This window comes from Eleginops maclovinus, chromosome 17 (genome assembly GCF_036324505.1).
Source record: "Eleginops maclovinus isolate JMC-PN-2008 ecotype Puerto Natales chromosome 17, JC_Emac_rtc_rv5, whole genome shotgun sequence".
NCBI lineage: Eukaryota > Metazoa > Chordata > Actinopteri > Perciformes > Eleginopidae > Eleginops > Eleginops maclovinus.
Window position 1 is genome coordinate 10535048 of NC_086365.1, and position 13314 is coordinate 10548361.

General features: G+C 41.5%; 1 protein-coding gene across 3 annotated transcripts in view; it reads right to left on the reverse strand.

Moving 5' to 3' along the window:
• Positions 1-13314, reverse strand: part of scube1 (signal peptide, CUB domain, EGF-like 1) — a 71148-nt gene that overhangs the window by 8696 nt on the left and 49138 nt on the right. For all 3 annotated transcript variants that reach the window (XM_063905827.1, XM_063905826.1, XM_063905828.1), the window contains 4 exons: positions 4315-4437; positions 1712-1828; positions 1330-1452; positions 1008-1127 (listed from right to left, as the gene is read on the reverse strand). In XM_063905827.1, the coding sequence (XP_063761897.1) occupies positions 1008-1127; positions 1330-1452; positions 1712-1828; positions 4315-4437 (483 nt within the window). The remainder of the gene's footprint in view (positions 1-1007; positions 1128-1329; positions 1453-1711; positions 1829-4314; positions 4438-13314) is intronic.

Sequence of the window (13314 nt, forward strand, 5' to 3'; positions counted from 1 at the left end):
TTTACAGATGTCTGTTAAGTACTATTGCAGGAGGAGACGCTGGGCCGCCAGCCAAAGTGCTTGGACAAGGAAAAAGAAACACATCAGTCTGAGTGAAGCACCCTGAGGAGTCAACAAGTACAGCAATAAAGGACGCAAGCGCTTTCTTCAAGCATCGAGGGCACAGACGGTAGAGGTACAAGGAGCTGTGATAGCGAGCTTTTACCACCAGAGGGAAGCAGCCTGTGGAACATCTGTCATTTTTTACATGAGTAAGTAAACTCCTTAATTTAAATGCCATCAAATGTTTTCACAACATACATTACACTGTATTTGTACTGGAACAAAGTTATATATAAAGATTGGTCACAGGAAGAAATCGTTTCCCCCCTTTTTTCTCCCTGCTTTATTTTATCTAGGTGATCTCCCACCCAGACCACTTCCAGATAACACAACGGACATAAGTCTAATTCTTAAAAGTAACCATAGTTTACTACAACCTGAAAAGATAATATAATCCCTTCAATAAAATCTGTTCTCCTTTCCAGCAGTACATTCAGAGCTGATTTCTCTTCAACTCTGCTCGGCCACAATCACAAAGTAGCACAGCATGATTTCTTCTGTCCTCTTCTTGTTTATTTTCCTTTCTTTTTGTTCTATTTTTCAAAATGTTATATATTATAAATTAATATTTACGTATTTGTCTTTATTGTAAAAAATGTTGGTATCCAATCCAAAAATCATAATAAAGAATAACCTAAGAATAAACAAAATGTGAATAACAAAATGAAAATGAGAAAAAGGGAAAAGAAAACGAGATAAGGACAACCAGAGCAGCAATTATAAGAATGTTGTTGATAAATAACAGTATCCCAGTTTTTCAGTCCAATAGTCCTTAATTCCAGCCCCTGAAGTGTCAAGACTTTGGTGTTAAGTGTTGGATAAACCTCATCACATAAATATACTGTATATATATATTCTCGGAAATGTCTGACTTTAATTAAGTGTTTCCGTGTGTCTGTGTGTACCTGCGAGGAAGAGGGCGTTGGAGGGGCAGGAGAGTGAGCAGACCTCTGCCCCCCCGCTCTTGGTGCATGTTAGCTGGGCTCGTGGTACTGGCTTCCCATTGGGCAGACACTTCACCGCCTCTGAGGAAGACACAGAGTCAAATCACCATGACAACCACCTGGACACACAGACGTACTCAGGTCTGCTGTGAGGAATCCACCTCCCCTCGTATGGAGAAAAAGTGTACACGCGCACACACACACACACACACACACACACACACACACACACACACACACACACACACACACACACACACACACACACACAATTGTTGCTTACCGATGCAATCTTTCTTGTTCCAGTGGAGTTTCTGACCGGGTGGACACACACACTCGTAGCCGCCCTGGGTGTTTATGCAGTCATACTCACAGCTCCCGTTACTGATGCTGCACTCATCAATGTCTGAGACACAACCACAGAGAGCATACAAATACAGTTGAGCGTAGCACAGACTTTACATCCAAATGTTCAAATCTGCTGGTATTTGTTTTCTTGCTTGTGATTAGTTTAATCATGAATACACACACGTGCCAGTGTATGATGTAGATCTACAAAAACACACTTTTGATCTAGTCTGTCACTGTGTCAAACCAACAGGTAGCTCAAGGCCAGTTTGCTGTTTCATGTGAGTCTCCTGTGCTGCTGGAAGAGGGATTCTCACCTCCGCAGTGTGTGAGGCCGTACAGGATGTATCCCTTTTTGCAGATGCATTCATAGCTGCCAGGGTAGTTGATGCAGGTGTGGTCACAGGTCCTCTCAAAGGAGCATTCGTCAATATCTGAGCAAGACAAGAGACATCTTCATCATCATCATCAGTGACCAATCAAAATTTCACATAAATGTTGACCCATCATGGATAGTACAACTCATCCTGAAAATGACGTGGCTGAAATGACCCTCCAAAGGTATATCAGGAAGCTGTGTTACTAACTGGGGACATATATTAAAGGAAATATGACTTGATCAAGGTTTGAATCAGCTTCATAAGAGGATTTTCCTCATTTCCTCTGTGGATGCAGGGGTCAGCGGGATGAATGGTTTACAGATATTGTAATCCTAATGACTCATTATGGAGAAATACAGGCTGCTCACCACTGACTAAAGAGGCCATCCCATTAATCAGGGTGGACAGTATAATAAACAAATACATGAGTTCAGTACTAAACTAGGACAAGAACTCGTTCTAATAAACCAATCTGGAAAAACTTCCCTGTACTGAGGTGGAGGCAGCCCACATCCAGCGTTACGTCAATGTTCGTGTGTGAGTGAGTGTGCATGCCGGCCCGCGCATGTGTTTATGTATACCAAATATTATTAACCTATCAGGAATGGACGCCAGCGTTTGAAGCTCACCTGGTTTATTTCAAGCTGTTCCACAGGGCTTTACAAGGGCTAAAAATACGGCATGTTATAATGGAGTTTGTCATGTGGAGGAAGTTGTTGAGGCCTGGATGTTGGCTCGGGTAAATATTCCAGGCAACTGTTCAAGTGAGGACTTAGGAATAGCTTTCCTGTTTCGAGCTAGCTCACAAGCAGAGTTTATACAAGCTGATCCGAGCACACTGGAATTGGCAACAGCTGTTGAACGTGAAGAAAACATTTATAAAATAATTTCTGGTTCGTCTGAAGTGTTTTTCTGTGAGCTATGCCCTTGTCATGATGACTTTTTTTGACTGTGATTTCTGACAAGGTTCTTTCTCAAAAAGGGACCTATTATGCCTTTTGGGTTTCTTCATTTCCTGTAGTGTGCTATATAGATTTTAGTGCATGTAAATGGTCTGCAAAGGCTACAATCCCAAAGTTCGCTCTCATACCTGAACATGACTTTTACAAAAGAAGCAATAACATGGAATTTTTTTATGCAACGATGGCAAATGATTAATCTTTTGTTTAAGTTTTGTTAGCCAAGACTGGAAAATCCTCTAGCTCTGGCATGTTGTGTATCACCAGAAGCTATTTTCCCTAGAGAGGTGCACTGGCACAAAAAAAAAAAGTGAGCAAACAAAATGTTACATATTGTTTTAAGGTCATGTTGAAGCTCAACAGTGCATGTGTCAATGAGTGGGACAAACCTGGCAGCTTCAACAGTCATTGGCAAAGGTGTGTCAGAAATAGACACTGACTCTTTTATGTCTTACAACACTCAACACCGCATTATTAAAGACTTTAAACGTAGCGATCAAGATGCACAGTTATTACAACACATGCTTACCTGGGGATAAAAGCACCTCAGGGGTATGTTGTTAATAAAAATAATTTTGTCTTTATCTGCCTCACTTGTTGCAACTTGAAACAAAGAATCTGCCTTTGGTCTTACAAACACACACGCTTCTCCATGTGCGCTACACACCCACTGAGGACGCGAGCTAAAATACTGACTGTGCAGGACATTACATTAATGGTTTTACATGCATCCAAATCTTCACACTAAAGCAGTGGATATTTAAAGAAACAGTTAGACATTTATGGAAATATAGTTATTTATAATTGGTTTTCTGTTAGACCAACAGGTCCACTGAGACGTCATCCTCACTGACACAAGGACTGCCAAAGTGTGTGTATTTCCGCTAGGCTAATGTCCTACAGGAACTAAGGTATCCCTGGACTCTCGGAGAGATGTAATTGATAACGATTTTCTCATCTTACTCCAGCACAGACGCACACTTGCTCTAAGGCTCCAGTTTCCTATTTACACATTCATCTCTCTGCACTGATCCACCGAGTCTGTACGGTACCTTTCTAATAGGTGTGTTACGTCAGCACTCAAATCGGCCTGATTTAGAAAGTTCAGAACTAAATTAATTGAACACTTGCAATGTGTCTACAAAGGAAGTTAAACAATTCACTGCAAATATGATTTTTTTCTTAAACATTTTTTAATGGTTTAGAAGTGGTGAGATCAATCGGGATCAGCTAAGTTTTCTGGCATTTGTTCCTTAAAGGAATAAGTGTTAAATTATATGTTTTACTAGTGTTACCAATATGGGGGAGGGGTTGCTCTTTTGCCCTCAACGATTTCCTGTTAACATTGAGCGAAAAGAATGAATCAAAATATTAACCATAGCTAGCTCCAGTAGTCCAGTCCAGCAGATGGCAGCATAAAAAGTTAACGTTTGATATCAACATGGTTCCTGCAATGTTTTATTATATATTACTGTAGACCATGACGAGCAAGTCAACACACTATTTTATATGAAAACAGATCCTGATAACATGAATGATGACAGGGATGATCTGTGTGATTGACAGCCGTCAGTCACTGACCTTGGCATGACCGTTCGTCAGTGAGCAGTTTGTGTCCTTTCTGGCAGCTGCATTCGAAGGAGCCCACTGTGTTCCTGCAGAAGTGATCGCAGCCTCCGTTGTTCTCCTGGCACTCGTCGATGTCTGGGTGAAGAAGAAAACACATTTCAACTGCAGCCAAGGTTACAGGGCACACCATCCATGTTTGTATTCCACAAATTCAGCTTCGTTCACATATAATATTTGTGCACATCTAACACCTAAAGCTATATTACACAGACATACTCAGACATATATACATCCGGTGTCATGTCATTTAACACACAGACACACACACACACACACACACACACGGCGGACTCTCTTTGTTTTGTTCCCTGTGATTTTACCAGCAGGCAGCGTGGAATCAGTGATTGGAGGTTAAGCTCAGGGCTTGTTCTTAGAAACCCCACTGTCTCATCCTATGATATGGTATTTATCTGGAACTAATACAGTCTAACTTCTGGCAGAGAAAAAGAGGAAAGACAGAGACTATCAGTGAGAAATCTATAAAAGCTCTTTGTTTGTTTTTTTACTGTGCGTGACAGCCAATAAAAACGGTGATTGTCAACTTTTGATATTTGTCATCAACCATGATTATCTGGAGCTAAACTGGAAAAATGTTCATTGAAAAAAATTGTATTTGGTTTTTTTTGCTAATTTCTTTGCAGATGATGGTCTCTATGTCTCAATAACAAAATGTATGGTAAATAAAAGATCAGTAAAGGGGAAGCACAAGTAAAAGTACTCAAATTTGGGCCTTGTTGTACAAAGCTTTGATCATGTTAAGAATAGAGAGCTGATAACAGTGTGTTGTCCTCCCTACCTTGAACCATGAATCGAAGTGGATTTACAAACAACCCTAAAACTGGCAGCACTTTCAAAGCACAAAATAGACTCAAACCATTACTATCAAAAGCAGTATGAGGAGGCGTTATTATGCTGACAACAATTTACAAATCCAACAAACATACAAATGGCTCTGTGGATATGGGAGTGAGAGTCGAATACCTGAGCTTTAGCCCAGGTGTGCTACAGACTTCCAGGGGAACATATTCTAAAATAATAATGAGGCTAATTCTATAGCCTGAGACAGCATGTTCAGTGCCAAGTGCAAATCTGCAGACTCCACAAACCCCAACCATCAAAACCTCATTCCCTGCCTCATCCCGTCCACAGTGCCCTCAGATGAACCCAAACTGCAAAATCACAACTTCTTATAAATAAAATGTTTGCTTCTCCTCATCTCTCAATTAAATTGTTTCCCATCCAGATCAATACATGTGCTGCTGGAGAAGAAGGTGAGATCAGGCTGGAGGATTTGGGTGGAGGTGGAGAGGAGCAGGAGGAAAGGAGCTGTGAGAGGGGACAATAGTCTGGCAGATTACACAGGCTAAGCCTTTTTTGATTGGTGCTCTAAGTGATGAATATTGTGAGGGATTAACACCTAAACCCTTGAGCTGGGGAATAGCTCCGGCAAGACACCACGGAGAGAGAAGTAGAGGAGGAGAGTGGGGGAGAGGAAGAAGGAAGGAGGTGGGATACAATCAGTGCTGTGTAAATTGTGGCTTCAGAGGCTATATGAACACTGCATGTATTTAGTATTAATTTGTGTGTAGCTTAATCATTTCAAACCCAGCTATTAACGGGGTCATGAGAAGGTGGCAGGAGCACATAGAGGTCCAGTCAACACGCACACACAAATGGCCCTCAGTGTAGCGTGATATGAGCCCTTATAAAACATCCAGTAACTAAGCCACTGTGTTTTTCCATCGGGTAGATTCTGGGCTCTCTGGCCTGATGCTCTCGCCCCGTATCCTCAGGGAGCTTCTGCTGAATGAACTCTTCATCTAAATATGGAGCCGAGACAGGAATCCACAACGAGCTGGCTGCGCGCCGCAGTAAAAATGTAGTAAACTGTATGTCCCGCTGTGCCCTGTCAGCGCACTTTTAAAGGGATTGTCCCTCCATCTGGCTCAGCTTAAACGGATTTCCCCGTTGGCGGGTGGGATGAAAGTGAGGGTATGAGGTTTTTTAAGGAGAGTAGGACAGGTAAGGGTGTTCACCTAAATGAATGGCATTAGAAGCATTTAGATTGATTAGCTCCCTACAAATATATCCCCTACTTACTCGTAGTTTATTACTAAACCTCCTCTTGACTTTTAAAAATGTTGCTGTTTTGATTTTTCTTTCTTCCTGTCTGAGTTTTGTTTTTCGTTATGTATTTGCAGTAGATTACAGCTTTCAGTTTGTTCAATTTTAGCCATTGTTGGGAATGGAGCAACTTTATGTCTCAATAAAAATGTAAAGTAAGCAAAGTAAAGGTTCAAGGAGGCATCATTAACATAAACCTTTGGGACTTGTAATACCAAAACCTGCCAAAAATAGGGAGCTAAAATAGAGTTTAGCCTGATTTGTAGTTTATTACATGTTTTGAAACGTTAATCTGCAAGTGGAAAGCAATTCTAACACTGGCAGCACTTTGAATGAAGACTGTATTGATTTCTCTTTGTCTTTTTGCTGTTTGACCCTCTTTTGTTTTTCATTTATTCTCAGTGTTACTCCTCCCATGCTCTGTTGTCTCATGTCTAACCTGCAGCACCATCTGCCAAAGGATTGAAATCAATAATATCCATATTTATGTTATTTTCCTCCACAGTAGCTTTTAAGACCATAGTGATCTCTATCTGCGAGACCGCAGGAGGGATGGCTAGCTTTGGGTTACACGCACTGCACTCTTTCCGATCCTGAGACTACATGATATTTTAAAGACTAGGAATTTTGAAGTTTATCTGCTCCTGCATCTTGAGAATCAGATCAATGACATGGCACAGAGACCACAGGAAGAGAAGCTTCAGGAGTGAAGAAATGTTGATTCTCAAATCAGACTTTTGCACAAACACACAAACGCCATCCCACAACATTCCCCCTCTGCCCACATCGTCTCCGCTCTAATGCCTATGTAAAACAGTGGATACCACCCCTCGTCTAAACCCAACACAGACAGACACAGCTTCGTAATTATTCTGGCAGCCACAAACACTGGCAGAACCAGCGCTTTCTACCCACACTTAATGGCCACTCTGGGGATGACTGAGCCTTATAACGGGGTATATAATTACCTTTAATGGAGCTTAAATAAGCTTTGAGCTTGAATAAATACATTAACCCTCCGCACATCTTGAAATGATAAAGTTTGGAGAAGAGGGAGAGGACAGATAAAAACCAGTGGGTGAAGGGGGAACGGAGGGTGGCCTGACATGGGTGGCAGTTCTCAGCACTTAAGGGATTATCCTCCATCATCAGGGCTTGTTTTTACGAATGTTTAGCACTGTTTTCATCTGATGTCGTTGTGTGTACATGCAAATCTTTGATCTTAAGCACCAAGGCCATTTGACATGTATTTATCCATTACGTAGTTGTTTGCACTGTAACGTTCGATTGAGGTTGAATCCAAGTTACAGCAGATAAATGCTTCCCTTTAAATATAAGACCTGACGAGGTCACAGGAGCCACTGAGACTGATGGGAATGTCATTGATGACAGGTATTAAACAAAGACCCTCGGGGTGGCATCTTTTTATTACTATGGCCGATCACCCTGCCAGAAAACCTGGGGGCGGCAGAGAGTGAGGAGACAACTCAAGACCCAGCTTCTTGATTTGTCTTTGAATTGAAATGTATTTATTATAATTGTGTTGATTTTCTTTTCTTTCTTTCTATCTTATTCCTATTTATTTATTCATTTGTTTTTATTCTTGTTTTATTAAGTCTGTTGATGTTTACCGGTATTTTATTACTTGGGGGGTTTTGTTTCTGGTTAGAGAAGCACTTTGTGACATTTTGTGTATGAAAATCCTATATAAATAAAGTTTAATTGATTTGATTTAAACACAATTATTAAATATGTGATGATTTTTATGGCACAAGATGAAAAAAACCGAGAATCACAATTAAAATATTCAGTCCACTGTTAAGATTTCCCTTGATAAGTTATTGACTTGTATATCATAACATAACATTAGTGTCAAAAGAGCCACATCGACGTAGTGGTTTTGTTTGTTTAAACACAGTAGAACGATCAAATCGTGAGAGAATCTGTGAGTTCATATGAATAGGTAACTATATGTTATCATGCACAAACAGCTGGACTGCCGAAAGCCATCTTGCCTGAGGTGTTTGATAATGAGGACGCTCCTAATTAACTAATTAGCTCTTTATTATAGGACTGCACGGAGAAGTGAAAACACAGAAGGTTGAACCATGAGTTGTCTGTGCTTTCTTCCAACAATCAGACAAAAATCTAAACATCACACTCATCACATAGTGGGGATTCTAAGATGTTCACACCAATGTTTCCAACTCTAGTGGGAGAAGAGTCATTTGTCATTTTCACCATACAAACATTGCTGTGTGTTTCTTTAACACACACACACACACACACACACACACACACACACACACACACACACACACACACACACACACACACACACACACACACACACACACACACACACACTCTCCATCTCTGACATTTGGTCTAGACGATCAATATCTTGCCCAAGCCTTCAATCAATAGTTTCCTCCTTTTTGCCAAGAGCAGTTTGTATCTCAAAATCTAACACAGCTCTACCAGACATTTCAAATCTCATGTGGACAGATATGAAGCTGCATGCGTGACTCAGAATTTTCCCGAGTTCACACATCCAAATGTAGTGTTTTAAGGGCCTTTTAAAAGCTACCCAGAAGAGCAGTTTAACGACCAAAATGAAGAAAGAAAAAAACTGGCTAAAGTGGTCTATTCCCAATTGAACATAGCTAATGAAAGTTGTGAGACTAAAAGTTACTATAAATGGGGAAAGAAAACATTGTTGACAGGAAATAATTTAAGAAGTTGTGAAACTTGTTAATGGTAATTCAATAACAACATGACACATTGTATTAAACCTGTTTGTTATGTTAACCTTTAGTTTACATGACATACATTGAACAATGAGAGTTTCTCAACCTTGGGTGCATCAAAATCAATTGGTGTTGGTGCAATCCAAGTAGGGTGCCATTAAAGCAAGAGCAGAGCAATGTGACCAAACAAAAGGAGCTCCAATCAACAAACAAAAACCACATGAAAAATGTCAGTGCACTTTTCCAAACGTAAAAACGTATTCTGCGATATGTCAGTTTTGAACTCTTTGATGAGCATATTGAACTGCACAGGAACAGGTGGATTGACACTTCCTAATTCATGAGACCCTTAAGGGCTGGTTCGTAGTTTTGAGGTGGGCTAATTTAAAATTCACTTTTTTACCAGTTAGCAAGAATGGAAAATAGCGGTGATGTAAAAACGTGGCAATGCCAGCAGCCCTCTCATATTGGTATCTCCCAAATTAGTGTTACGGTAATGATGGCCTCTGGATGTGACAGTGTTAATCAGCAAAACATGCAGCAGTGGTTCGGTAGTTGTATGGCTCAAAATAAATATGAATATGAAGGTAAAAAGATTGAAAGGCCTCCAACACAATGTCATTTTACTGGTTTTCTTTGAAGGAATTCATTTTTTCCTAGGTCAGATATTTCTGAAGTGAATTCCTCACATACACTGTGTTGGCTGCGGAGGATTGCTGACATCCACTTGGGCCAAAGGAAACAAGCCCCGCACCCCCTCGCCTGCTCCTCTGTGAGCCGCGGGGGCTGTGTTTGAGAAGTCCAGTGTTTGGAATGGGAAACCTGACTCCAGAAGAGACCCTGATGCTGCTGCAGGGGCTCAGCTGCCTGATAAAGACTGATCTTATTGATCAGCGCTGCCACCTTAAACAGCCGCCACCAATAAAGGCAAATTTAACGAAGCCTAATTCTCACCTCTGACCCCAGGGTGTAGAGGTCAAGCGCAGGGTCAGGATGTTATGTAAGAGGCTGGAGAGATGGAAAGGAAAGAGTGAAACTGGCATCTAATAAAAACTTAAATTGTCACTTAAACACTTTAAGACTTACTTGTAGGAATGTGCTACTCATACCTCCAGGGTACAAGCTGCATCGCGAAGAGTTTCACCAAATATATTTTACCAAATATTTGAAGTAAAAAGCAATTAAATGGAATACATTTGCAGAAACCCGAACCTCTACAAATAATTACGGACTTAGTACAGGGGATCTAGTTTTCTTGGAGAGCGCTGGTTTTGTTAGCAGGGTGTTGCCGGTGGAGAGGACAGACATCAGGCCAGGAGGTAGCGTGTATTTATTCAGGTATTAAAAGACCTAAGCGCGTGATTCTGTTTAATAACAACGGCTCCGCAGGGGCATGTGGGCCAAGGGAAACTCTCAGTTTTACACAACAGTAAAACAGCCAGTGATTTGGAACGGGATCGGCTGGTCGTGGCGCAGTCATGTAAGGTGATGGCTTTATGACAGGGTTTGTGCCGTTGGTGAGTATGGACACAAAAGGGGCAATTGATGACTGTAACGCCTTACTAATGCAACAGGGACAGACAGGCCACAAAGACACTATTACCAATACTGATAAACCTTATCACAATTAAAGGGCTGTGTAGCCATAAAGGCACACATTGTTTCATTATAAGTAGTTAAAAAAAACAATTGAAAAATGTGATGTAATCATGATTTGTCGTGTTAATTAACGTGTTTTTTGGGTTCAGATAAAAGAAATGCACGTGTGGTGTTGAAATAAAAAAATGAAAAACTGGTAAAAGATTTTTTTTAACTTAATTTTCCGGCCCTTTACTTTTTATTTAAAAAAGCATCGACAAACGAACTGTCCCAGAGAGCTGCTGTGATTGTCCTCTCTGTAATACGCTCAACACATATGCGTGCATGGTGGTATTCTGTCTGCCTCTATCATATTGCAAGCACCATCTGTTCCTACAGTAGTGACCAGTGTGTCCGCTTTTCCACAACACCTGAAGGGCAGTGACCATTTTTCATGGATTACGTCATGACACCTAATCACCAAAGGCAGTGATGGTTCTTACTGATGTCCAGGGGTCTCCTGTTAGGGAAATATGTGTAGCTTGTGCCGATTCTGCCACATTACAGCTTAAACACACGTTAAACATACTTTTTGATTCTCCAGAAAAATACCTATTTGGATTTGGAAGCAGACAACTGTCTCTGGGTTTGTTTACATGCATTAGTAGTGATGCTGTTCTTTTGTTAGGAGGCTATTAGCTGCCTTGCTAAGTGGATATGATCAAGTCCTTGTCTTAGTTTGATATGACTATGTGTTTGTGTGCTTTCAGGTCCTTTCAGGTAGAAGAGGAATGCAGGCCAGTGGGGACGTGTTTCAGGTGGCAATACACACTGTGTACTGTACCATCCCCGACCACACGCTATCCACAGATACACACACACAACTGCAAGAACACACACACACACACACGACCTCCAATAAGCTTATAAGTTCACAAAATACCAACTAACATGCAACCTAATAAATGTGTGTTAATTAACCCACAGAGAGTGACATACAGTACGTGGACACACACACACACACACACACACACACACACACACACACACACACACACACACACACACACACACACACACACACACACACACACACACACACACACACACACACACACACACAACAACTCATCCATACTCTGGTGTGTACCTTCTAATCAAACATCTGGTAACTGTTTTTGAAAAAAATCTCCTTCCCTTCTTCTCTACTTCTCCCACCTCCCCCCCCCTCTCGCTCTCTCTCTCTCTCTGTCTCTCTCTCTCCCGCTCTCTCTGTCTCTCACCCAGTTGTCGGCACGAGAGGCACGTTATGAAACGCCTCCTCCAGTCGGCGTGTCTGTCATCGTGAGAGGCTGAACCAACGCGTCTGTCAGCACAGATGAAAGGGCGTTTATCGGACTGGTGGGTTTTAAACATGCCCTACATAGTTTATATTGAAATGATTATGATAGACAGGCACGACAGGGCACATCCCCTTGGCTCTGAAGCAAGTTAGATGCAGACAGGGAGAGAGAGGGAGCTGTCTGCCTCGATCAAGCAATTTAGTGTCACATTAGATGAGACCACCTCACAGCGTGGCACTTATACAGCCGCTAACTACTATGTTCAGTAAACTACTAACTGCCAGCAATTATACTCCAGTCTGTGCAATACATAACACAACTGTGATAACATGTGCCACCAGATCTGCTACATACCCACAGAGGCTTCAGCAGAATATATCAATTAGCTAACTCTCAAAGAGCCACCATAACCTGTGTGTGCTGCTGTTGCTTAGGTTATAGGAAGCTTCTTTCACACTGCAAGTCTTAGAATTAACTGAAGTCTCAAGTCTTCATCGATAAAGAAAGTAGAGGTGATCTTACAGCAGGATGGGTCCCCTTTTGAATAAACTAGGGTAGGGGTTGAAGCTGCCGACACTTTCACCATAACATCCCTGATTCAATTCCAAACAGGGACCTTTAGTTGCTCACCATCCACCCTCATTTTCTGTCGCCATTATACCACATTTGGTTGAAATGACCCCTTCAAAAAACAGCAGTACACACATACTTCAAATGTTTTGGTTAATCTTAAACCACAGCCATGATTTTTTGACAGTCCACACGTCCTGCACATGATAGTCTATCTGAATTATTTATTCCAGGGTGTCGGACAGCCAGCATAGAGAATGTGTGTGTATAGAGAAGTGTTTAGTGTGCATCACTTTGAGTGTGAGTCCTCCTGGGTGATGGATACTGATCGATGTGCGCTGCCTGCTCTGTGTCTCTCTGCACTGATCCCTGCTTTGGGATTTATGAAGCCTGGGGGCTCATCCACATCCAAATTATGTGGGCGGGGCACAGCTGGACTGCACTCTTATCAATCTTCCCCACTCAACTCATGCCCGAAAAAAAGGGGGAAACTTTTCATTTTTCTACCACTGTAAATGCTAGGTTTTGTCAAGGCCACAAATCACCTGGGGAGACAGAGTGGAAGTGTCGGGCCTAAACTTGACATC